This window comes from Ornithodoros turicata, chromosome 1 (genome assembly GCF_037126465.1).
Source record: "Ornithodoros turicata isolate Travis chromosome 1, ASM3712646v1, whole genome shotgun sequence".
NCBI lineage: Eukaryota > Metazoa > Arthropoda > Arachnida > Ixodida > Argasidae > Ornithodoros > Ornithodoros turicata.
Window position 1 is genome coordinate 136,402,677 of NC_088201.1, and position 26,025 is coordinate 136,428,701.

Consider the following 26,025-nt stretch of genomic DNA (forward strand, 5'->3'; position numbering starts at 1 on the left):
TAAGCCAACATCTCGGAGCAGTGAACGATATGATGGAGCGAATTTGGAACTTGGACAGTATCAGCATACGCTGCGATGAGACAGACGAAGCACAGCATCACTTTGTCCTCGATAACTTCAAAACGTCCATTCAGTAGAAGAACGACAGGTATTCAGTTGCCTTGCCATGGAAACCAGTTGTGTCAATGCAAGACAAAGCACATTGCGGAGCAACGTCTCTCACAAGTCACGAGGCGACAGAATCAAGTTAAAGGAGCATGGAAGTTACCCCAAAAATATTTTTTGTTTTTCGTTGTGACGTCCAAGGCTCTGTTCCGCACACCTTTAAAAAACCCGCTCCACATCCAAAAAGCATATCGGCGAAGCAGAAGGCGTTGTGAGGTATCACAGGCTCCGGCTTGTGACCAGTGACGTCCAATGGCACACTCAAGCACGTATAAGCAGCACGTGAGCCGAGAAGAACAAAGAAAGAAGGCCCTGAGAAGTTTTTACGTCATGCGGGGCTTGTGTCTCTCATCCGTGACTGCTTTATCCGACTGTCTTTTGTAAATTTTATTGTACAGTGAAAATACCCCACAGAGTGAAAATATTTTGCATGGCGACTCCTTGTGGACAGCTTCACAGATGAACAGGATTTCGAGTCATGTTAAATGTCACTTCCATGATACTTTAACATGTCTGCTGTCTCTCACGTGTGTCTCACATTTGCTATGGTGCAGGTCCATGCCGTGTCTGTACACTGCAGGACAGAGGCCACACTTCTACGCCTTCTTGGAGGTGCATCAACTTGTGACGCCTCAGGCCCTCACTGTAGCGGTACTCCGCAGCACACAGAACACACTTGTACGGCTTCTCGTCAGTGTGTGTCCACTTGTGACGCTGCAGCTTTGAGCTGCAGCTGAACTCTGCAGGACAGAGATTGCACTGGTGTGGCTTCTCGCCCGTGTGTGTTCGTTTGTGACGCAACATGCTTGTGCTGTCTCTGTACTCTGCAGGACAGAGCTCACACTTGTAGGGCTTCTCGCCCGTGTGTATTCGCTTGTGACGTCGCAGGTTTGAGTTCTGGCTGAACTCTGCAGGACAAGCATCGCATTTGTACGGCTTCTCGCCCGTGTGTGTCCGCATATGGCACTGCAGGTCCATGTTTTTCTTGAATTCTGTGGAACAGATGTCGCACTTGTGTGGCTTCGCACATGACTGTCTCTTCTTGTGAATTTGCAGGCCCAAGCCATGTCTGCACCTTGCAGCAGAGACAATGCACTTGTATGGCTTCTCGACGGCATGAATCCGTACGTGATCTTTCAGAAGGTGCAGGCGGGTGAACTCAGCAGAACAGGTACTGCACCTATATGTCCTCTCGCCTTTGTGTGTCCGCTTGTGACACTGCAGGTCCGTGCTCCGTCTGAACTCTGCAGCACATATATTGCACTTCTGTGGCTTTGCACGTGTGTGTCTTGTCTTGTGAATTTGCAGGCCCATGCCGTGTCTGCACCTTGCAGAACAGAGATCGCAGTTGTGTGGCTTCTCACCTGTATGTGTCTTCTTGTGATACCGCAGGCTCACGCTCCAGCTGAACTCTGCAGAACAGACATCACACTTGTGTGGCTTCTCACCCACGTGTGCTTGCTTGTGACGGCGCAGATGCGTGCTCCAGCTGAACTCTGACCTGCTTACTGTGACAGTCTTGTCGAATGGAGGTTGAGTTGTCGTTCTGTTGATGTTGAACTGTGTATCTGGAGAGCTATAACCTGAAGACGTTCGATGACAAATTTCTTTCGGCTCCTCATCAACCTGAAGCATGCCAGTGCTCGATGTCGCATCTGAAATCGTAGAAAGAGTGAGAGCTAGTGCAGACAGGTTCGAGTACACTGGTACAACTGCCAGATTTGCTCATCTAATTAGCACACTTCACTAAACCACAATACAGCATACAGCACCATAGAGGAGGTGGATACCGAAATGATGCAGTACCAAAATAAACTACGAAACACTTGTGCCAAAATAACACACTCTCGAAATCAACATTTTAAAATAACAAATCCCATCTGAACATTAATTCCAAAATAACGCAGTACCAAAGCAAGCTCCCGAGACAGAGCTACGATTATGAACATCATACCAGAGTATGCCGACAGACAGCTACTTTTTATACGCAACGGATGCGTAGACTGCAGTGAGCGCATAGATGAACAAAGACAGTGCCGCCACCCCCCTAAAGAAACGAGTGGAGGAAGACAAGTCTCCTTCAAAAAATTTTACGCCAGTTTTAAGGGTGAAGCGGTACATGACTTAGAACCCAGGACAAGATTTTTGAAGAAGCCTTCAAGAAATTTGCGTCTCAGGCTTCAACGGATAATGTGTGTCCCACGAGGAGGACGTGGCACATTGGTCACTAGTTTCCAAGAACACAAGATGTTCCCCTTTCCATTCCAGCCAGCCCTTTCCCTTTTGTTGACTACTACTATCAAACAGAGAAACGGCAAGGAAGAGTTCTTGTACACAAACTATACAATTTAAAAGAAAAAATATTTTACTGTGAGGTGGTGTTTTTGTGCTTAATGGCACAAGAGCGACTAAGGCCAAAGAGTGCCAAGACACATGATTTATTTTTCATGCTGTGTTTGCAAGTTCTATGCTGGTTTATTTACTGTGTGGGTTTTGCTGCATGCTATACTGCAGCGTGTTGCTTTTGCAAGACTACAGTGGCATTCTGTACAGTAAAACCTCTGAAGTCGTACTGCTCCTCATGTCAGACAAGATTTTATTGCACAGGCTGGCTCCCATTGAAACTTCACGAGGATGAAATTCTCTGTGTCGGACAGGGTTTTCCCTGCTAAGGCCCGGTTTCAGAAAACGCTGGTTAACTTTGAACAGAGATCAAGTGCTGCTAAAACTTGTAGTTAACACTCAATTCTTTCTTGCAAACATTAGTTGGTGACGTGATGAATGTTTCAGTAATAATAACTGCCTTTTGTGAAGCACAGTTAAGCGTTCAATTCAAGGTAAGGGACCGTTGATCCCTGCTCAACTGTTAATTGGCATTGGTGAAACCGGGCCTAAGTCACACAGAAGCCTGGCCAGATTATTTCAATCTCGGCACACCTTTGCACCGAAAAGACCCAAAATGAGTCAGTGTGCTTGACTTTCACCTTTTTATTTCCTATACTGGTCTCAGCATTTTGTTGTTTTAGTTTTTGAAGTCCAAAAAGGGGTACTGTCAGTTTACCCTGTAACTATTCTGAACTCGTCTGTGACTTGTCTTCAGTTTGTCTAGAGCTGTCTTTTTGCCTTTTGTCTGTATTTTTTCTCGTTTTTTTCCAGTACCTTGGTTCATCGAAAGATTTTGGCACTCCGTGGCCTTTCAAGGTACTCCAGGACGAAGAACTAAAAGTAGTATGCAATAAAGCGTGGTTCTAGGCTGCCTGAACATTAGTGTACCAGAAGTCAAAGGTTGTACAGTACCGTATGCTTTAAACGAGCAAGTCTTCCTGGATGGATCATTCTGAAACACCCACCAGACCAAAGTGCGTAAGAGATTAACGCGCCTATTCTAGCATTTTATTGCCTATTTTGGTGTTTTTGAGGGCCTAAATGCCTGCCTGTTTCCATCCTTTTTAGAGCCTAAATTTCTGGGCTCTAGTAATCAGGAACATTCGCTACGATATGGTTTGCATTTGCATTATTGCAGGATGAGTTGTGATAACAAAGAATAACTCAGCGTCAATTTCGCCTGTTATCGGAGCCCTCCGTAGAACAAAGCATACGCTGGAAAGCTGATGCATACACATGCCTACAGCCCCTACCTTTCCACAAACCAGGGCTGGGCAGGAATACTCAAAATTTGTATTATAATGCAAATACGTAATACTTGCTAAAAAATTGTATTATATAATACTAATACACAATACATTTTAGTTTCAAGTATTATAATACATAATACTATTACTTACTATTATTACTATTACTTACTTACTTACTATTACCTGTATTACTTAAGTAATACTAGTAATACTTTTGTGCCGTGGAAGACAGTTATTAGAAAAGGAATCCCAGACATATTTCTGAAGCCACCGGTCTGGTCACCGAAGTGACTAACTGACAGCTCTCAGGGCATTCTCTCGCGGGACGCAGGTGTGTGTGTCTATAATCCCCTTTTTGTCTGCCTTACTTTCTGACGCACTGACCCTGGCTCCATTCTATGATATATCACCCCCTAAGGGCTCCGGGTTGTTCACCCAGAGTGGAGAAGTTTCTCAGAAATTTGAGTCAGCCAGCTCCTGTAATCGTCCTTTTGTTGCACGTTGAAGTGTGATCCTCTGTTGGCAGAACTAGGTCGTGTTCGTAGGACTGGAATGGTACCGAAAGCATACACGTGTAAGACCCATCACCTCAGGCAGGACAGGTCATAAGTATTACGAGTTTTGCAGTAATACAATGCATGTAATACTCGAATTTTTTTTGTATTATAATACGTAATGCAAATACACTTATCGGATGGGTATTATAATACGTAATACAAATACTCTAAAGTATTACAGTAACGGTATTATAATACAATGTATTTGTAATACTGCCCAGCCCTGCCACAAACTAATGACTGCGTGGAATTGGCCATGTTCTGTGGAAACTGCTGCTTCCCCCTCAGAATCGTGTGTTTTCCGTGCAGTATTTGACATATATTACAGAATTTTGTAAGGGTATCAATTGATCTGCGCATTTTTGTGTGTTAAACCCGAACACTCGGGACTGCAATGCAGCTTATACTGCCGGCACTTGGCCAGCAGAACATGCTATTCAAGAATGGACCCACGACTTCGACAAAACTTCAAACTTCTTTATGGAACTGGTCGGAGCGCTTCGCTCCATTCAACAACAGCAACATAACAAACAAAAAATATCACCCAATCATTGGCTCACACGCTATTTAAGGTCCCCGAGAGCCCACATCGTCCTCCTCTACTTACGAACGGCAACGACAACGAAGTTACTTAACTCAAATCTGCAAAATCCTCCCCGGCAAAATGAGAAGTCTCATTTTTCTAACACACGATAACTAAGTCAATAAACCTCTAATGGATACAGCAACTGAATTGGTCTCCGTAGCACTGTCCCATCAGTCAATCTTACAGCGCACGCACGGACGTTACGATCTCTTCCGGGAAACAGCTCCACAACCAGTCCTGTCTTCCACATGTGCCGGGGCAACTTTTCATTGTGCACTATGACCAGGTCCCCGACGCGAAGCGGTGTCGTTCCACCGGTGGATTTGGCACTATGGGCGGACCGCAGCTGCAGAAGATATTCAGTTCTCCAACGTTTCCAAAAACAATCTAGTAGTTGTTGATGAAGCTTCCAGTACGCCCGCGTGTCTGTGGTCGGCCCCTGAAGGTTGATGTCGAAAGGTGGCAAAGAAGTCACCCGCTTCCCTACCAGGAAGTGGGCCGGTGTCAGTGGCTGTCTGTCTTCTGGTGTATCGTTCACAGCCGTCAGAGGGCGAGAGTTGATGACTGCCTCTACGCCATGTAAAACAGTGGTGAGCTCCTCGAAGCTGAAGCAGTTCTTCCCGAGCGTCCTTCTTAGCGCAGTCTTGACACTTCTCACCAGTCGCTCCCAGAAACCGCCCCACCAGGGCGCGCGTTCGACGATATATTTCCAATTAATTCCTACGGTGGTGAGGTGGTCCTGGAAGGCTGGGTCTTTCAGTGCTTTCCACACTTGCTTCTCGGCCTTCTTGAAGGTTGCGGCGTTGTCGCTGTAGATAACCGATGGAAGCCCTCGCCGGGAAGTGAACCGTTTGAACGCCAGGAGAAAACTTTGAGTCGTCATATCCGATACTAGTTCCAAGTGCACTGCACGGGTGACTGCGCATGTAAATAGCGCTATGTAAGACTTCTTGTTGCCTCCACCTGCTGGTGTGATGATCAACGGTCCCGCGAAATCTATCCCAACCACTTGAAATGGCCGGTTCTCAGTCACCCGCTCGCTGGGCAGTGGTGCAACAGGTGCCGACGCTGGCTTTACCCGGTGTCGTTTGCATGCGTTGCATCGAAAGAGAACTTTTTTGACTAGTTGCCGGCATCGCTGTACCCAATATCGCTCTCGCACTTCGGTTATGGTGTCTTGCACACCCCCGTGGAGAAGCCGTCGATGAGCCGCCTCAACGATCAGTTCGGTGACTCTGTGTCCGTGCGGGAGGAGCACCGGATGTCTTACGTCCGTTGGCAATGTCGAGTGCTGCAACCGTCCCGAGATCCTTAAAATATCATCCTGGTCCAGAACTGGCTGCAAGAGGGCGATCGGAGACTTCTGGCTCACCAGGCCCCCACCTGCGAGCTCCTGCAGCTCCTTGTAGTACTCGGACCTTTGTGCCTCTTTAACCCAATGGACCTCCGCCTCATGAACCTCATTAGCAGTTAGGGGCCCTTGCCGCCTCTTCTTTCGCCTGCAACGGTCTGCAAAGCGGCGAATCCATGCTGTGAGCCTCAACACGAAATGCCAACTACTGTAGTTCTCTAGCCTCAGTAGGCTGGAAGTAGTAGTGTCTGTGTCCACGAAGAGCACTTGTATCTTTACCCGTTCTGCTTCTACAGTCTCTTCGTTCACCTGTGGTTCGTGCGTGCCGCTGGGCCATAACTCCGCCGACTCCGACAACCATGCAGGGCCTCTAAACCATATCTTGCTGTGTAGCAGTTTCTCCATGCTTTCACCTCTTGTGAGCAGGTCCGCTGGATTTTGCTCCCCTGGACAGTGCCTCCAAGCAGCTGGATCGGTTGCAGTTTGAATTTCTGTCACCCTGTTGCGTACAAACTGCTTCCACCGCAGTGCCGATCCTTTAATCCAACAGAGTACGATGTTCGAGTCTGTCCAGAAGATTAGCTGGAGGGGAAGGTGAGAGAGCGAACCCAAAAGGCTTTTGGCCAGCCTACATCCTATTAGAGCTCCCATGAGTTCTAGGCGGGGTAGGGTCAGTGTTTTTAGCGGCGCAACTCGTGCTTTAGCAACCATCAGCGTGACCACGACCTTTCCATTGACGTCCTCTGTGCGCAGGTATACGGTGGCTCCGTAAGCCGACTGACTGGCGTCCGTGAAGACGTGCACCTGGATTGCGTTCGCAATGTCTTTAACCCCTTGGCTCACATACCGAGGTATTTCGATTCTTGCCATGTCCGGCAGTTCCTCGCACCAGCGCTTCCACTCCAAAGCTATTTCTTCAGGTAGTTCGTCGTCCCAATTAAGACCATGCTGCCAGATGCGCTGGAAGAGCATGCGAGCCCGTATCGTGAATGACTGGCAACACCAAGTGGGTCGAAAATCGAGGCTGAGAGCTGCAGCACCGACCGTTTCGTGTTGCCCGCCGACGTGGTGTTGGGTGGGCTGCATTCCGCGAGCTTGATGCTGTCAGTGTGTCGATTCCACCGTAATCCCAAAAGTCCTGTTTCTATGGTCGCAGCGTAGTGCTCTTCTAAGCGTGGCTCGTGATCTGCGAAGAGGCGATTTAGAACAGGGGAATTCGATGCCCACTTTCTTAACTCCATCCCAGCCGCCCTCATGACGGTATTCGCGTCCTTGTACAGTTGTTCAGCTTCATCCTCGCTTGAAGCGCCAGTCAATAGATCGTCCACATAAAAGGAATTTGCAAGATGCGCTGCCGTTTCCTGTAGGTGCTCTTCCACATTCTCTAGATGGTACCGTATTGTCGCCGACAAAAGGAAAGGACTGGAGGTTGTACCGAACGGTACTCTGGTCATTCTCCAGACTTCCACGTTCGGCAGCTGACCATCTTCCTTCGGCGTTTCGTTACACCACAGGAAACGAAGTGCGTCACGATCCTCTTCCCTGACTACAATCTGGAGAAACGCTTTGGCAATGTCCGCCACCAGAGCGACCTTGACCGTCCGAAAGCGCAGCAGCAGCGGCAGTAGTTCCGTGTTTTGCTTCGGTCCCTTTTCGAGATGCGCGTTCAGAGATGCGGTCCCCGGGGCATGCGAGGAAGCATCAAAGACAACTCTGAGCTTCGTTGTCGTTGAATTCTCCCGGACAACCGCCTGGTGTGGCATATAATAAATATGCTCTGTTGGTGCTTGCTCCGCTTCGGTAACTACCTCTGCATGTCCGTCGTTGAGGTACTTCCTCATCGCACAATCGTACTCCAGCAGAAGAGTTTTGTTCGAACGAAGTCTCTTCATCAGGCTTCTCAGCCTACGCTCAGCCACTTCCCGGTTGTCCCTCAGCGTGGCACTGCCAGTCTTCCACGGCAAACTCACTTTATATCGGCCGTCCTCCTTTTGTATGGTGTCCTGGAAATGTAGCCACACTGCGTCGTCCTCTGAGCGCTGGTCATTTGCGCCGTCTGTTATCCCAAGACCTTCCAGTTCCCAGAACATTCGGAGATCAAACGGCCTTTCCTCGGTGCTTGCCTCCACGTGTAACGCGCAGGTTAGCGTGACGTCTCCGGTGACTGACGACAGGACAGCGGTGGGACCTTGGAACGTCCAGCCTAACTGCGTGTTCACCGCAACTGTACGGTCGTCCGTCCCTGACCGTCGCACATCGGACTTTAGGAACCTCCACATCTGATCCGCTCCAATCAGAAGACAGATTCCTGCTTCGGCTTTCGCTCCTGGGAAGAACATTTCGTCGGCAATGGAACCGCCCTCCCTTCTGATGGCGTCCACGAAGCTGTCATTTGCCGTGGCTTCTGCCAGGTCCTTACAGATGAAAGGAATTTCTACGGCTTCAATCAGATGCTCTTTCTGATCGTACTGGCTCCGCAAACGCACCTGGACCAGTCTTGTGTGTGAACTTACTGACGTTTCTGGGTCCCCAAATGTGTTCAGTCGCACGGTTACTTCATCCAGTACCGGTAGCCCCAGCTGCCGTGACACATCTTCTCGAACGAACGTTTTCTGACTGCCGCCGTCGAAAAAACCTCGGATATATGCGGACTGATTGCCAGCGATGACCCATGAGCGGAACGTCTGCAAAAGTACAGTGGCACTGACCCTGTCTCGATCGGAGCTTGCTGCGTGCATGGCAACTGTGTCAACTTCTTTCGCTTTCGTTGACGAGTTTCCCGACCATTTAGGGTCGCACATGGAGGTCACGTGTTTCCCCTTGCATGTTAAGCATGTGACTTTTCGCCTACAGTCCTTAGCTCGGTGCCCCTTGACGGTACACCTGAAGCAGCGGCCGTCCGTCGCGAGTACCTTCTTCTTTCGTTCCAGTTCAATGGGTGTGTTGCAATCTCCACTGCTGTGGTCTTCCGAGTCGCAGAAGATGCACTTTGACGTGGCTTTCGCTAATGACTGCAGTACGGCCGCGGCTGGGACGTTCTTCTCTTTCCGTAGACTCTTTCCCAGGGTTCCACCTCTGGGTGGCCCGTCTCTGTTCGTGCTGACTATACCGGACTTCTCACGGCTTTCCACCTCGATACGCAGGAAGTCCAGTACTCTCTCTAACTCCTTTTCGGTGTACGAGGTCTCGTGCTGTACTTCTCGTTGACCATCTCCCGATGCACTGTCCTGTTGAACAGCGGCTGCTGTTGTTGCACGTGCTGATCGGCGATAGTACTCCAGTGTGATGTCGCTGGGTAGTGCCTTGAGAAGTATGTCCACCAGCAAAGCAGCGTACGCTGAGTTGGCAACTCCCAGAGCTCGCAAACCACGGATATGAGCCTGCGTGTGATCGTACAGTCGTCGAAGTCCTCTGACATCACTTGGTGACGTCACAGCTGGGAGGGTCCGGAGCTTCGCAAGGTGGTCCTGGGTGATCCTTTTCCGGTCACCAAATCGATGGGTTAGTATCTTGACAGCGTCCTCGTAGCACGCCTCCGAAGCTTGCAGACCAGCTATAGCGGCAGCGGGTGGTCCAGACAAGAGCGTCCGCAGGTATTGAAATTTCTCACTTTTTGTGAGATCGTCGTTTTCGTGCACCGCTTCGCAGAATTGTTCCCAGAAAGGGAGCCATCGATCCAAATCTCCACGGAAGGTCTGTAGCTGTAGCTTGGGTAGCTTTATCCTCTTTGACCTACCTCTCGTTCCCTCTTCGGTTACTGCAGAGGCCGCAGGAGGTCTGCGGTAACCTTCCGTTAACTCCGCAATCTTCGCCTTCAACAGCGCTGTCGTGTGAGCGATGCGATCCTCGTATTCCAGGACCATAGCGTACTCTTCAGCGAGGCTCTCAGTTGCCACCAACGCTTCCAGCTCCGAGTCGAGTTGACCGATTTCTCTGCTGGTCGTAAGAAGTCTCTCCAACAGTGACTTGTACGTATGTGCCGTAGTTCCCGTGTCTGCGAGGGCAGCCGTCGCCTCATTGATAATCCTCGTTGACTGTCCACGTCGCGCTGCTCGCTTGACCTTCAGACGTTCCATCAGTGCTGGCCGTTGATGAAACCTTCGATAGTAGATTTCCAAGTCAGCAGGTCCTCGAATCGATCGTTCCGGTATGTCACCGAGTCGACGTCCCGGGTTTCGGCACCAATAATATTCAAGAATGGACCCACGACTTCGACAAAACTTCAAACTTCTTTATGGAACTGGTCGGAGCGCTTCGCTCCATTCAACAACAGCAACATAACAAACAAAAAATATCACCCAATCATTGGCTCACACGCTATTTAAGGTCCCCGAGAGCCCACATCGTCCTCCTCTACTTACGAACGGCAACGACAACGAAGTTACTTAACTCAAATCTGCAAAACATGCCACGAGAAAAGCAAATTGAATGCGGCGAAATACCGGAGAGCAGTTGAACCTCTATATGCAATAAGGTGATAAGTCGAATTATCCCCTTTTTAGTATTTTTGTTGCAATGATATCTACATACCAGTATGTACCTGTCAAAGAAAATTTAGGACCATATTGCAATTTATTGACTCACTATAGGCGGATAAGAAATGGGAAATGCATGCGTGTCAATGGGATGGACAGCCAGATCAAGCCCCTTTTCTACACATACATACAAATGGTGTAGCTTAAATTTTGCTATGATGCGGAAATCAACTTCGACTTCCACTAAAAAAAAATGTTTTTCCTACCTCATGTGACCGTGTCAGCAGTGCTACTGAGTGTTGTAATCGGAAAAACGCGTGCACAATGCTGTCATGCACAAAGTCACACAAAATGCACAAAGTCATATTTTCCTGGCCATACAGAACAACGTTATTTTCAAAATTGTGGCCGTTTAGCAGCACAATAATAACGATCTAGGCTGTTCCACTGCACAAAGGTAACTACGGCCGTACTACGGAAAGTCCGACTCGTGAAAACTGTTTTTTCCTGCACGAAAACACTGTGCATGCGGTGCTATTTAGAATCAGGGGATATCTTATGCTCCTGGATTTTGTTCAATTTCTAGCTGCTAAATCACACACCCAGAAACGATGCTAACGGGACATGCATGTAGAGTAGACACATACATATATGTTACACATTTTGCATTTACGTTATTCAAGGAAATTCATCTGCAATTACTTTACCAAACATTCACTTGCAGTTTTCTCGGTTTGGGATTTTTCGACTGATCCCCTTATTGCATACAGAGGCTCAGTTGTAAGAGTCAAATTTTCTTTGTGCACTGAAGAGTTACAAAGGGGTGGAAAAGCGTGCAGGACAAATATGTAAGCTATTTCTTGTTAGAATGTTGCAACATTGTTTTGCTTGATTTGCCTCGCTTGCAGAATCCTTGTTTCCTCCCAATTTGTAAATCCCACTTCGAGGAAATGTTAGTGTTCCACTGCAGAAAGCTAGTGGCTTAACAAAAGTGGCTGTTTGCGGATAGGTATAAAATCCAGAGAACTGGTGAGGAAATGCTTCAGGACCAAAGCTGCACATGTATTTCTGTTTGCCCAGAAGAACAGTCTCTGCTGGATATATCGGCTGCCTCCATCCTAAGACCGTTCCCTTAACATAAAAACAATTCTTCTGCATGCTTTTTTTTCCCTTTCTTTTGTCCGTACTTCCCCACTGAGTTTTTTATTGACAGAATTCTCTCGACTATTCTTAGGATTCACGGTTTTCTGTCATTATAATTTTTGGGATCTCACGAAACGTGGCAAAAATGAATTCAAAACTAAATTACAGTTGAAGGTTCACTTTGCTTATAGCATCACAAGGTAACAAGATAACTTGTCTCTGTCATCTATTTTCGCCCTACCTCGTTGTGCCTCAGAAATTGTAATCACCAAAAACCGGAAACCCTAACTACTGTATAAGTGGTTAAATTCGCAGGCTCAATAATTTGCGAATCTGTGAGGAGCCAAGCGCAGGCAATTATTCGCGGGACCTTGAATTCGCAGTATTGCGGTGCATTAACCCGCACCAGGCGTTTTAGGGGCCCTCCACCTTGAGAATCTAGGAAGAAGTTAACCACAGTATTTTGTATCACCTTCTGATGCTGACTCATGGCTGCGTCCCATTTGCTCCTGCTCTGCTATAATTTGAATGTTGTAAGGCTCCGTTTCCACAACTATGATTGGATGTTCACTTGAAGAGCGTTCTGGAGGTTCCTCTATCTGGGTCATCACAGCGGTCTCTCCTGTATAGGAAAAGACAAAGTAGAGAAGTAAGCCGCATTGCAAAGTTTCAAGCCATGTGACAGTCATCCCTGTACCCTTGCGGGATAAGGTTACTTTCTATAAGAGCTCAAGGTTCCTTTTTCTTGCGCTAACTTGTAACTTAACTCGGTACTTTTGTGCCGTGGTAACTTTCAGAGGAACTCGTTTCTGTTTCAGGTAACTTTGCCAAAGTAACTGAAGCTAAGTTTAAGGTTACTTTTAATTCGCTTTTCACTCACGTTCACTTATTTTCTTGTTTTCTCTCTGGTTCTTTCATGTCATTTTATGCCATAAAACGTGATATTCAATCAATGACAGTATTCTATTCAGGAAGCAAGAACTGCTGTCATTGAAATGAAGCTGAACCATTGTGCACCCACAGGGAATAAGATGCAAAACGTGGAAATTGTTGGAGATAAATGAAAACGATCCAAGTGTGTTGCACTCCTCCGCAGGCAACTCAAGGTGGAACTCAACTGCCCACGTGCGCTGCACCTGTGTAGTGCTATTTTGTGTCCGAAGTAACTTGGAAGTACGTAACTCGTTTCTTTTTTTAAGTAACTCCGTAACTGCGAGTTACATTTTCAGCTGAAGAACTTCATTATGAACTTAGTTACATTTTTCACATGCTAACTTAACTCGTAACGAGACGGGTAACTTCTCGATCTATGCTTTCTATTGCAACTTATCAGTACAGGTCACACAACAAAAACCTCAGTCCACAAAATCTTGCTTAAGCGTGTGAAGGTGGGGTAGTTGGTATTCAGACATATCTCATTCAAGCAGCAAGAAAAAGGGACATAAACACAAAAAGGAACTGCACACCACGACTACTTACTCGCAACCGAGGAAATTTTTTTTGTGACAGTTATATTTTCAGCCCATATGTCGTGTCAGCCTGTTTTTGCCAGTGACAGACTAGATAGCTTTGCTTACATGTGTGTGTTTTATTTTATTTTTTCCCTTCTTATCTTATCGCCTGTGTCCTGCATGCCAAGGGCGTTATTTCATAAATTAATTATGAAATTGTGGTGAGCTGAAATTTATTAAATAAATTTCAGCAAGCAGTTGTGGTGTGCAGTTCCTTTTTGTGCTTATGCCTTGTTCTTGTTGCATGAAAGGGATACAGTCAACCCTCGATTTATGAACCTTTGATTTATGAATTCCCTCGTTTTATGAACAGGAGCACGAGGGACCAAACTTTTTACATGCATTTTCCCCTCGTTTTATGAACCTCGATATCCGAATAATGAATGGAATTTCTGGGAACCAACTAGGAGTTGCCCAGTGTTTTTGCCCTCAATTTATGAACGGATGGTTCCGAGGTCAACAGAAATGTTCAAATTGATTATTCCGTGGTCTTATGAATGATGCCTGAACAGACGAATCTTTTTCCAGGTATTGCACCCTTCGTTTTTAACCCCTCGAAATTCGAACAACAAACGGGTTTTCTGGGGACGCATTAGGGACGACCAAGTGTATAGCAGAAGGCCTGGTAGAAAGCAACATTACACAATATATTGAATTATAAACACAATCCCAACTCACAAATACTGTTTCGTCAGCCGATAGTACTGACTTAACGGAATTTTTGATTTATAAATCCCTCGATTTATGAACGATTTTTCCGGGAACCGAGGGTGTTCATAAATCGAGGGTTGACTGTATATGCTTGGAATCTCGTGTTCTTAAATGATAAACAGTTAGATGCGTGACATCTTCCTCAGGAACATTTCATAATCCATTCACAATTTGAACGGTACATTATTTACAAAACCTTAGTATGCCATATGTTTTTCAGGAGCATTCCTTAAAACATTCATCATCCTAGTATAGCTTATAAAATTTTTGCCACAGCCACCTTCTCCTCATGCAAACTTGCTGGAGTGCTGTTGCTGGATCTGGCCCTGTTCTAAAAGCCAATGCAGCATTAGAAGGTTCTGATTTTACTCTCAAGAGCTGAACACTGAACTCTAGGGACAGCTCCATTATCACTGAAACTTGATGGCTCAAATTCACAAGTATCTCTTAGTAGTCTGTTGATGCAGAGCAAACTATGCAAAAATATATCAAAAGTAAACACAGTAAAATATATGAAAAGTTGCTTGATGCTCCCAAGATATAAAAGTGCATCACAGCGTACTGATTAAAGTGCTGACCCACTGTTCTCGGAAGAGTCATCCATGTTTAGTTCCTATGGGTCTACAAGGACTCCCAGTAAAATATATCAAAAGTTTGCAAGATGCTCCCACAATATAAAAGTGCATCACAGTGTACTGATTAAAGTGCTGACCCACTGTTCTCGGGAGCCACCCATGTTTAGTTCCCATGGGTCAACAAGGACTCCCAGTAAAATGTATCAAAAGTTGCGCGATGCTCACAAAATATAAAAGTGCATCACAGCGTACTGATGTAAAGTGTTGATGGACTGTTCTCAGAAGGGTCACCCATGTTTTGTTCCTATGCGTCTACAAAGGCTCCCAGTAAAATATATCAAAAGTTGCGTGATGGTTCCAAAATATAAACGTGCATCACAGCGTACTGATTAAAGTGCTGACCGACTGTTCTCGGAAGAGTCACCCATGTCTAGTTCCTGTAGGTCTACATAGACTCCCTGTAAAATATATCAAAAGTTTGCAAGATGCCCCCACAATAGAAAAGTGCATAACAGTGTACTGATTAAAATGCTGACTCACTGTTCTCTGAAGAGTCACCCTTGTTTAGTTCCTGTGGATCTGCATGGACTCGAAATGAGACTCGAATGGTGCTGGCTCTTGATGGAACCCCTTGTAGCCATTGTTTCTTCTGAAGACAGAAATATGGTATACTACTACTTGCATCTGAATGCTTCCAAGATTCAACAGATGACATGAAAGGGTAACGATCAAGGAAAAGCCTATGTGTTGTGTAGTATTTGGCTCATATGCTCAGCCTTTGTGTAGCAATAAAAGACAAGGAAGAAAGAAATGTCTGAATCACCTTCAGCTTTCAGTCTTCAGCTTTTTTTTTTGTTTACTTTGCACCAGGACTTATGCATTGTACTTCAGCACCTCTTTTTAAAACATTTTATAGCTGTCTTCAACTGGGCTGCACTTTCTGAACCAGTGCAAGTTCCCGCATTCGATTCAGCCAGAGGTGCAGCCTTTGCACTACACTCGACCGTGTGGCTGGAAAATGCGTAGTGGGAATGCAGCCCAAGTTCAGGAAAATGCTGCAGTCTCAGACGTCTGTGCAACATTTCGTGCACAGCAGAGCAGACTACCGTATTTTCACGCGTATTAGCCGCGGCTTATGCGCGATTTATTTTTTTCGCGGACGCTCTGCGGCTTATCTGGTGACTATTTCCCCCTGGTACTTTCCCCATACCCCGGGTTAAACGAAAGGGCCGACAGTGCCTCATGTTTTTCGGAACAGGACCGCCCTGCCAGTGCACGTACAATACCGAACAGGGGCGGGTCCACTCCACATTCGAGTGGACTAACCCGTCAATCCGCGAAAAACACGCAACAAGGGCACAATCCGATCTTAGTAGAACACTAGAACTGACCTCCTTTGTTATACATCATGCCGACACCGGAATGTGGACAGGGTTTATGGCCTTCCCTACCGTCTCCTTTGTCGGCAGACCCACAGGAAGGGTTCAATACACCTGACATCGGGATAAAACACGGTCAGCTAAGCGTCAGTTCTCATTTGACGAGAGCAGCAGCATTCGTGGACACGGGCACGGCAGTTAGAGGTGAGGCATGGCTCCAACGCTGTGGCACAGCCACGACAGCGGCTTCAAGCTAAAAGTCGTCGACTTCGCGGACAAGTAAGGGAACAGGGCAGCTGGCAGGGAGTACGGCGCTGACGAGCGTTGAGCGTCTCTGTTGATTTTGTATGTGCATCACTGGTTTAGCGCACAAAGCAGTCGCGTCGTATTACCCGCGGCTTATCTGCGAGTGCGGCTTATCTGCAAAAACATTTTCAAAATGTATCTAAAAACGAGTCCTGCGGCTTATCTGTGGTGCGGCTAATACACGTGAAAATACGGTACATCAATTGGGTAGCAGTCGTTTTAGGCAAAGTTTTATCATTGATGTGGAGCATAGTGGCAATCAATTTTGTTGAGATGGGCCTGCAATTTATAGACAATAATCACCCAGAAATTTATGATGCTGTGCTGGCGTCTGAGAGAACAAAATTGAGGCTTACACTTTTCTATTTGATTGGGCTCAGTGTACTTTGCACGAGAACAGCACCTGTCGCGCTCTTAGTTTGCACTTCTTTACGTTTCCTCTTGCGCTTTCTCGTGAATCGAACACAGCTTACGTTTCGATGCGTTTTGTAGTCTGCCCTGAATGACCCATTAAAACTGGCGAAGAGGTACTGTCGTGTACAGATAAATTCAAAAACACTGATATGGCAAACTGATTGGGCAGATTGAGCCTTGCAATGTCAGAGCATGGGACTTGTGGCCATGACACATCGCACGATTCGAGCAGCCACTGGAAGTCTGAAGAAACAAAACAGAGGTCAGCACTTCTCAGCATGTGCCGCGCATCGCCTTGCTTGCCGGTATATTCAGTGATGCCACCACAAATGGTGTCTGAATGTAGCTGATACGCTTGACAGACCACTTTGCACCGAAACCAGCGCTCGTGACTCCTGCTCACGCTCCTAGTTTATTCACTCGCTCCCAACTGTCCATTTGCTCACCCATACTCAACTCATTCGACACACTGAGCGTAAGCACGAACGAGCATGCTCTTGAGTGATCTTTGGAGAATTATGAACAGAGCCATCACAGATCCTTTGCAGATACCATTTTCACAAAGGGGGTACAAAAAAGTGGAGGAAGTACCATGAAATACATAGCTGAAATACATTGCCTCAGCAAGTTTTGCAACTTCCAGAACCTCAATAACATGCTCAGAGACTGATTGGCCTGCAGAATTGAGGATCAAATGGTACCAAAAGGATTCTTTGCAGAGCATAAGGTGATGCTCATGTCAATGATGAACCTTGCACTGGCTGCAGAAAGGGTGTTACATAACGTTTATTTCATGGCACCAAGCATGTGAAGACAAAAGTTCATTATGGTGGGGGTAAGAACACCTGTCAGAAAAAAAGAAGGCTGCCCCAGAAAAAGTGCAATGGCTAAAAAAAGTTTATTCATATTCCAAAAAGCGAAGGCACACACACAAAAAAAAACAGTCTTTTTTTTTTTGTGCTCTCCCCCTTTTCGGAATATGAACCTGCATGCCAACACTCCCGTCTTTCAACTCTCAGTAAAAGTGTATCGGCTGTGGGGAGAACTATAGCTGGGAGACCAGCAGGCATTGCAGTGCTAAACACAACTTGTGCAAAGAAAGAAAAAAGGTCACATCGAGAAAGTATGTTTCACTGAGGAAGTAGGCAACTTCACGTCTTAGACAGGAGCATCGAAACCCAGGGATGTCGCTGAGATGCTTTATTTTGAAACGCAAGTTCAATCAAGTCGAGGTTCAACTCTACAACAACCCTGGTCCTTTGGATTTTAGATCAAGGTTGCATACCAATTAAAGTGCCACTCCGGACTTGGAAAACAGCATGTATTTTATTTCAAAATTTCATTCCTGTTTACGAACGCTGTGTATTTCTCTCAATTTTCGAAGATCTGCTGAGCCTCCACAAGTTTCAACGACGCAAGGAGTGGGAGACGTAATCATAAGCTCACAATTTGCAATGATATCATGTTCTGGCGAGGGTACTCGTCTCCTAGCAACGACTCCGGCGTCCAGGGAGGGTCACGTGGTGGAGAAATCCCGTGACGCTGATCAAAGGAGAGGAAAATGGGAGAGATGTCTTCTCCTTCCTTTGTGTTTTCTCCAAGGTCGAAGCGGTCGTATGATATGTCACGTGGGGCTCCACTAACGGAGTGTAAAAAGTGAGACCCACCCCCAGAAAGAAGCGAAGGGCAACAACGTTGCCAGATAAGAGCCGGGCGCTCTGTCGGAGCCTAATATGACATCACAGTTCACAAAAATAAAAATTAATTTTCTCTAGCTTTCGCATCACGTAGAGCCCAAATATTTTGCAGGAATGTAAAGTGAGACAATAAGATTTCCGTAACATAACTCTGGTAGGATTCTGAGGACACGAGATTTAGTCCGTAGTGGCACTTTAATTAAATATCATACCAATCATGACATCCACTTCGTTTACAAGCACATGTATTGGATTCTTGATTGTGACTGTTTGACCTGAGCAATTTGCTTCAATGCTCCCGCTAGACAACTAACACAATATCAGGTTTTTGGAAGTGAGTGAAGTGAATTTACTGAATCCAGTAACAGAGATGCAATGTTTATTTAACAAGGTACACAATGTTTCACACTGGTCTCTTGATCTCAAACATGAAAAAAAAAAAAAAAAATCAAAATGCTCTTAAACTGTTTTCGCTAATTGTCCAGGTTTTGTCATTTGTCGTTGCATTATGAAGGCTTTAAGGCAGTTCATGGGTTCATAAAATGAATGAAAAGTGTGTATTTGGGCATTCCGCATGTGAAGGCGTGTCGAACTCCCGCGGAACTTGTGCCATTCTTTTCAAGCCCCTGTTAATTTGAACTACGACTTGCTAGCTACATCGTTATCTGATAGGACAGAACTGACTGCTTTCTATGGCTGAAGCCTTGTATTCCTTCTTTTACTTATGAATGGGGCTTTTCAACCCGCCTTGAGGTGCCGCTCACTCCTACATGTTTCTTCAATTGTTTTTCTCCTTGGAATTTCGTTGAGCAGAGCAATGCCATATGAAATAGGGCACTGCCAAAATACAAGGGTCCCAACAGCTTTGCAGCACACTGTCTTCATTGACGGAAAGCAAAACCTCAAGCTGCTGTATCTCATGCAAGAGGACTGAAAGTAAGCTGACAGCTTCATAATTCTCCCACTTCTACAATCTTACAACCGTAATGAGGGCTGATGGCGATGACGATAGGCATGAACCTCTAATAAGTGTAAGACGTGACAGTATGTCTATGAGTAATACAACCATGGATTATGGGCGTACATTTTGAGCAATTAAATCTACCTAAAATTTTCGACGCGCGCAATAAAAAAGGGCGGCATCTAGCATTGTCTGTTAGACAAGGTGCTTCACCTAAAACGATAAAAAAATTCTAACTGGCGATGTACTCGCCGGAGGATTGTGGGACTTTCGGCCATTACCTTCTGAAAAGTTTTGCCACCATTCAGGGAGGCTTTGGACAATTTTTTTAATTGTGGGAAATTTACGTTTTTCAATTGAACTTTGAAAATTGCCAAGCGAACTTCACTTTTCTTTTACAGAAATATGAACTCCACAGATAACCGCAGACCCAACAAAAACCATGCACAGTACCGCAACTGCAATAGTCGAAATCAAATAGTCGTAGTCAAAAAAAAAAGAAAAGGAAATTCTGCTTTAGCCCTGCCTGCTTGATTTTCGCAAAGTGGGTGCCAAATGTGTGTCTAGAGGTGGATGTGTCCCTCCCTTCATTTGTTTTGCCATCTTTGTGATAAGACGGTTGTCACCAGCACTGAGATAAAACCGGTGCGGGGGAAGTTTTACTGGGGGGGTGGGGGGAACGGACATTTTACTAATTTTTTCCGTCCACTTCGGTTGCGATACTCTGCACAGTTTTTGTTGGGTCCGTAAATAAATAAACAAGTTGAATCAGGTCGTTTTGAGGACAGCTTCCATATTCCAAGCGTTCAGCGCAATAAAACATACTGAACAAGCAAAATCAGCACACAGTGTGCCAAATTCAGAACTTTTTCCCTTAACTACGGTTGGCTAAAATTTGCTGATTATATTTTTATTCAATAGCAATGTACCAATAAATTGCACAGAAAAATATTTTAGGTCGTATGACAAATGGTTTACTTTCTAAAAGAAACTGCGAAGTTGGCCTTTTGAGCAAATATAGGCAAATTCGGCGTGCAAAAAAGGGCATTGGCGGGCGAGTTACAGATCCGAATTTACCACCGAGGTACTCATCATCATCCTGGCTACTACTGAAAGTATCGCCAGGGAGTTTTTTGCTCATCGTGCGTGACGAATTTTTTAAGTTGCCATGGTACGAGAAACATGAAATAGCACGGAACAATGCTGTGTGAACAATGTGTGTAACACCAGTGTTTTTTTTTTTTCAAGTATTTTTTTAAACTGTTAGAAGAATAGCATCATCAACGACAGACTTTAATCTGTATCAAACAACCGAGTTGTAGAGTGGAGGACCTCACAGCATCGTGGCCCCTCTATTTTCTGGGCATACTGCAGACGTTATACAATACTTATGCCCTTATTTCGCCTTTCTGATGCTACAACTGTGGGTCATTTGAGAAGTACTAATATTTGGTTTCAGGTTTCCTTTTGTGGCCTTTAATTCCCTGGCTTTGCAAACCATTCTTTCCAGAGCTTCAAAAGTAAATTATTCACTGTATTGACCATGAGGCGGGTGCTAGTGTAAATAATGCAGTCCTTTTAGCAATGGAAACTTCCTCCTCATATATTTTCTCGAATTTGTGCAGGAGCTTCTCATAATCATTTGCCAGGACTCCTTTGTCATCTGTGTCTGTGGCAACTGGTACCTCCAGCCCAATCCCTTTGGCCATGATAGACCCTGCACACGTTAGAAACCTCATCAACATTTTTCTTGCGTACATTTGCCTTCGGGCCATCGGTCTTCTCTTCCCTCTTAGTGTATGTACTTCTTGTACGTGAAGTAAAATTTTCAGCTGTGTTTGAGACTTCATGTTGTGTCTGTCCCTCCGTGTTCCCTAGTCTCGGAGGTTTTACATTATGTATTTGTCATATGACCTAAACTATTTTTTTGTGCAATGTATTGGTACTTTACTCTAAGATAAAAATATAATTAGCCGATTTTAGCAAACAGTTGCAAAGGAAAAAAAATTCAGAACTTCGCACAATGTGCGCTGCCTTTGCTTGTCCTGTATGTTTTAATGCACTTGTCGCAAAGTACGGAAGCTGTCAGAGATGAAACTATCTTTCCTCAAAACGACCTATTTCGAATTTTTTATTTATTTATAGCCGTATTCCCTCCACAAGCGCCAAATTGTGCATTTGTTTATGACCCGGAGCAAACATTCGATCCCGCCCTACAGCCGTTCTACACTGCGTTGGGACAGTATATATTTTTTTTCTGGTGCATGCTTCCACATGTCCCAATATCATAAATTTTTTCTCAGAAATCGACATTGGTCGAGCAACATCACTGGGATGTTTGTGCTGGAATGACTCAGAATTTTTTATCACGTTAGGTAAAACACCGTGTATAACGATGAAAGATGAAAGTCACTGAAAAGGTTAGCGAGCTGTAGGACTCGAACCCACATCTTCTGGATTGCCAGTCCAGTGCTCTACCAATAGCGGCAATCCAGAAGATGTGGGTTCGAGTCCTACAGCTGGCTAACCTTTCAGTGACTTTCATTGTTAATTCTTAGGCAATTTGAGGCCTTGTATGTATTTGTCCTTTCTATGTTGTTCCAGCCTCATCAGTTCTCACACCCTGTATAGTCTGCTGGCGCAGAACATACCATCAAGGTCCAGCATTCAGATTAGTTTGAATGTGTCTTCTATGTCAATGTTCCAAAGAAATCGTGTCTGCACAAAAGACGGGGTAGCTTGTTCCTCACAGGCCTTCCCGTATATTAGCGTTCTTCGATTTGCGAAAAAGTGCAAGACAGTGTAAAGGTGTGAAAACGAAGTGCACAACAGGCGCTGATCTTGTGAAAAGTACACTAAGCAGGATATGTATGCTAGCCATGGTACCACCTCTTCCTTATCGGAAGCCTGTGCAGCATCAGGCACCCCCGCACTGTCAATCATAATGTCTCGAATTTTAGGGGCATTTCTCTTTCTTTTGCCCTAGAATTGAAGATTAATGATCGATTGAGTTACCAAAGTACGCGCGCTGTATACCGCTTACTCACCTGTCTCCGGAGGTGCTGGGGAAAAGCAGGGAAAACAGTTGGCACGCTTCCTGGAAGAAGCCGCGTTGTCTGACCCGTCTTATCAAAGCATTCCGGTGCGAAATGTACCGAGCACAAGCGATCACCATCTTTCGGTTGCCAGCCTTCACGTCGTACAGCTCGTTCCCACATGCGTCGTACCTCCACATTTTTTGGAAACCTGTTAATTAGTGAGCGGAGACTAAGGGGCGCCCAACAACCAGCCGAACAGCTCAAGTGCTGGGCGGCGGGAAACATGGATTTTGCTAACCATTCCGGTGCACTTACAAATGAAAGGTGATTCCTGGGGTTTTCTTCACACGGTTCGTGCATCCGTACGCTGTACACGAGCCAACCATGCTTGCAATTCGGCAGCACGGCTCCACCTCGACGTTTCGCCCCTGGCAAGATGGCGTCGTGTTTGGTCCAGTCAGTGGTTCAGTCCCTTCGCTTCATTGGCTTCAGGCGCGCTCCATTGTGTCGATGATAAAACATCACAAAAAAGAAAAAGGAAGGAAGACCGCTACCGCTATTCACAAGTCTGCTCGATGGTGCACGAAACGTTGCACAGATGTTGGAGACTGTCCAGCATTTTTGTGAACTCGTGCTACACAATACACAATCGCTGCACCTTTTACAATCAAATGGCAGAGTGTGCAAAGGGCAAAGGCTGAATCGAATTAATGGGGGAACTCGTATGGTTCGTACGTTTCCGCGACTTCATTATGTGTTAGATCTATTATCATATTTTAATTTTACACTCAGCTCCATCCAACGACATCGCCACCGTGCTGGGCCTCGTTATTTGTTATCCCCGTGCTCACTTGTATGTAAACAAAGTTCGGCGTTTGATCAGCTTTGACGTTTGAATGCGAGAAAAAAAGCTTTACGTGCTCAGGTAATACAAGTACAATGTCAGTTTTGCAGGAGCCGCTGATATTTTGCGACAGATACCGTTATCTTTGGCGAAATATCACTAGCCTGTACTGGATTATAATTATTCCTGTATTTTAATTATTCCTGCACTGGATCTATGGATTTGCGACTTATGTTGCTTGGTATTTCTGTGCTGTAGGATTGTCCAGCAAGAGGAACAAGAAGCACCTAGAACGGTACCTCAAGGCGCAGACATAGGGTGCAAGACCCCACGATAATGAAAATTAAGGAAGGCTTCAGCTGCAGAAAACAGTAAGTTTTGCCCACTGGCATAGTACAGTATACAGAAAAAACTGTTAAAGAACAGCCCAGCTGCCGGCCAGGCTTTATGACAACCCAGAGATAGTAATGTAGAAAAAACCTCGGGGTTCTTTGTCATGTTTTTTTTCTTGGAATATTGCATAAAATTTCATTTTAACAGACCGATATTACAGGCAGCGTTGTTTTACACGTGGAACTGAACTCAGTATGCCGTATATCACCGTGCTTGATTGATTACGTTTTTTGCTTGGAAGATGTGCACGTTAGGAATGTAATGTACTTTGTGGTACGTTGGGAGATGGACATTAGAACTCTGCATGGGCCGGCATTACTGCCCTACGGCCCTGGTGTAGTAGACTGTCGAAGATGACCGTGCCCTACGTGGTTCAGCTGTTCGACTGACGATAGTTAGTTCGTCTATGACGAGCTTCAGCCAAGTAAAGACATTTGTTCTTTGACTCCGCCCGGTCTTGGTGCAGTACTACAATTGGCAACGAGGGATTATCTTCTGCCAAGGGCATGTCTACAGGCTCAGCAGCGGAACACGCTGGCTCATCTGTGGGCAACCAGCAGTCTTCTCAAGGTGCAGCAGTTCTTCGCTTCTAAAGGCCCCAGATCTTCGATCCAGAGAAGGATGTGTGGAAGTTTTATTGTGCTAGGTTCAGAGCTGCCTTTGCAAGTTGCACGGGTCACCTCTGAAATTGACACGCGCAGCTTACTCATTGCCTCTTTGGATGTAGCAGTTTTTAAGCGATTGTACCACTTGGTACAACCAAGAGTCATTTCGGACGTTTCAGTTGAAGACTTGTTTACGGCTCTAGATGAGCATTTTGTCCCAAAGAGATTCAAAGAATTCGAAAGGACGAAACTTGCCCCACTCGGTACAAAGAGCGCGAATCCGTGAAAGATTTCGTCAGCCGTATACGTAGCATTGCGGCAACTTTTACGGGACAGAAGCTGACTTGCGACGTGCCTGCTCCTTACTTACCACTTTCATTGTCGCTCTTCGAGATCAGCACATTCGTGCGAAGCTGAAGCTAGAGAGGAATCTCACCATGGAAATTGCTCGACGGCTTGCAGAAAGCTCCCTTGCTGCTAAAGCTGGATCTCGTCACTTAGACGGTGGTTGGGAAAATTTTGCAGAAGACAAAAGCTGGAAACAAGTGTTTCCGTTGCAGAAATCACAACCAGGATGAAATTAATTGTTGTTTCCACAATGAGTCATGCCACAAATGTGGAAAGCGTAAAGTTGCAAACATTGGTTCTGAAGAAGTTTCAGTCCCAAGTCCTTGATGTCTTGCATTCAGGTCACATCGGCTAGAGTAAGATGAAAAAGCTGGCTAGGTCCTATGTGTGGTGGCCCAAGACAAAGATATGGAGACACTTTGCTGAAGTTGTGACTGCTGTGCAGAATTCAGGAAACAAACACTGCCTGCTGCCCTGCGGTGGGAATCTTCTAATGCACTGTGGATTTGCATTCGCTGTAACTTCGCAGAATTCCACAATCAACATTATTTAATAATTGTTGATGCGTACAGCAAATGGCCAGTGGTTGCTTTGATGTCATCAACATCTGCCCTGCTAGAACCGCGCCGTTGCATAACATCTTAATTCGCCATGGACATCCCAAGCAACTTATGATCGACAATGGGCCCCAGTTCATCGGCCAAGTTTTAAAGGAGCTCTTGCAACAGCATGGCATTCAGCACATCCTCGCTTCACTGTACCACGCGAAGTACAATGACCAACCCGAAAACTCTGTGTGAACTTTTAAGAGTGCACCGCGGAGAGGAAGAACCCAGAAGAAGGCAATACTGAGTTTCCTCCTACGGTATCGCATCACTCCACACGTAACTAAGGGAAAGTCTCCATGCATGATCCTTGTAAAGCAGGCAGTTCAGGTCAGTCCTTGATCTCCTCAGACCCGACCTGGACAACCACCCAACACGATCTAGCTCGGAACGGTGGGGGCTAGGGGCAAGCAGGAGAAGGGCTATGACCGTAAGTCACGGCCACGCAGCTTTTGCTGTCGGAGGCACCCGTATGGACAGCGGATTCCTTTTAACGAGCACTATTGGATAAAAGGAAACGCAGCCCGGAGAATTGGCACGGCTATTTACGCACTTCGATCAGCTGACAGTCGTCTACATAGTGTTCACGCTGACCACGTGAAGATCAGGGTTGCGACAGGTTCATCTCAGGCACAGTCATCTCCGGTCAACGGTCCTCTGTCGTGGCTGGAAGCAGAAGACACGACAGCCTCGTCAAAACAGCAAATCTAAGTCTGTGCAGCTGAT

At 45.9% G+C, this 26,025-nt stretch overlaps 2 protein-coding genes across 2 annotated transcripts in view; one reads left to right on the forward strand and one right to left on the reverse strand.

Moving 5' to 3' along the window:
* Positions 1-537: 537 nt before the first annotated feature.
* Positions 538-23,098, reverse strand: LOC135369553 (zinc finger protein 883-like). Its single transcript, XM_064603116.1, has 5 exons — positions 22,820-23,098; positions 22,514-22,712; positions 15,250-15,358; positions 12,385-12,534; positions 538-1,820 (listed from the first exon to the last, which is right to left on the reverse strand). Exons 1-5 carry the CDS (start codon positions 22,888-22,890, stop codon positions 709-711), a joined length of 1,641 nt encoding a protein of 546 aa, XP_064459186.1. The 5' UTR covers positions 22,891-23,098; the 3' UTR covers positions 538-708.
* A 240-nt stretch (positions 23,099-23,338) lies between these two features.
* Positions 23,339-26,025, forward strand: part of LOC135378637 (zinc finger protein 782-like) — a 252,369-nt gene continuing 249,682 nt past the window's right edge. The window contains exons 1-2 of the mRNA XM_064611723.1: positions 23,339-23,429; positions 23,607-23,719. The gene's annotated coding sequence lies outside the window, so the exon portion shown is untranslated. The remainder of the gene's footprint in view (positions 23,430-23,606; positions 23,720-26,025) is intronic.

Excerpts from the sequence above, each read along its gene's own strand:
- LOC135369553 (XM_064603116.1), bottom strand. The coding sequence starts at position 22,890 with ATGGTTGGCTCGTGTACAGCGTACGGATGCACGAACCGTGTGAAGAAA. Across the intron at positions 22,713-22,819 it reads CCAGGAATCACCTTTCATTT|GTTTCCAAAAAATGTGGAGG; the intron begins GTAAGTGCACCG and ends ACTAATTAACAG. Across the intron at positions 15,359-22,513 it reads CCCAGCACCTCCGGAGACAG|AAGAAACAATGGCTACAAGG; the intron begins GTGAGTAAGCGG and ends TTCTGTCTTCAG.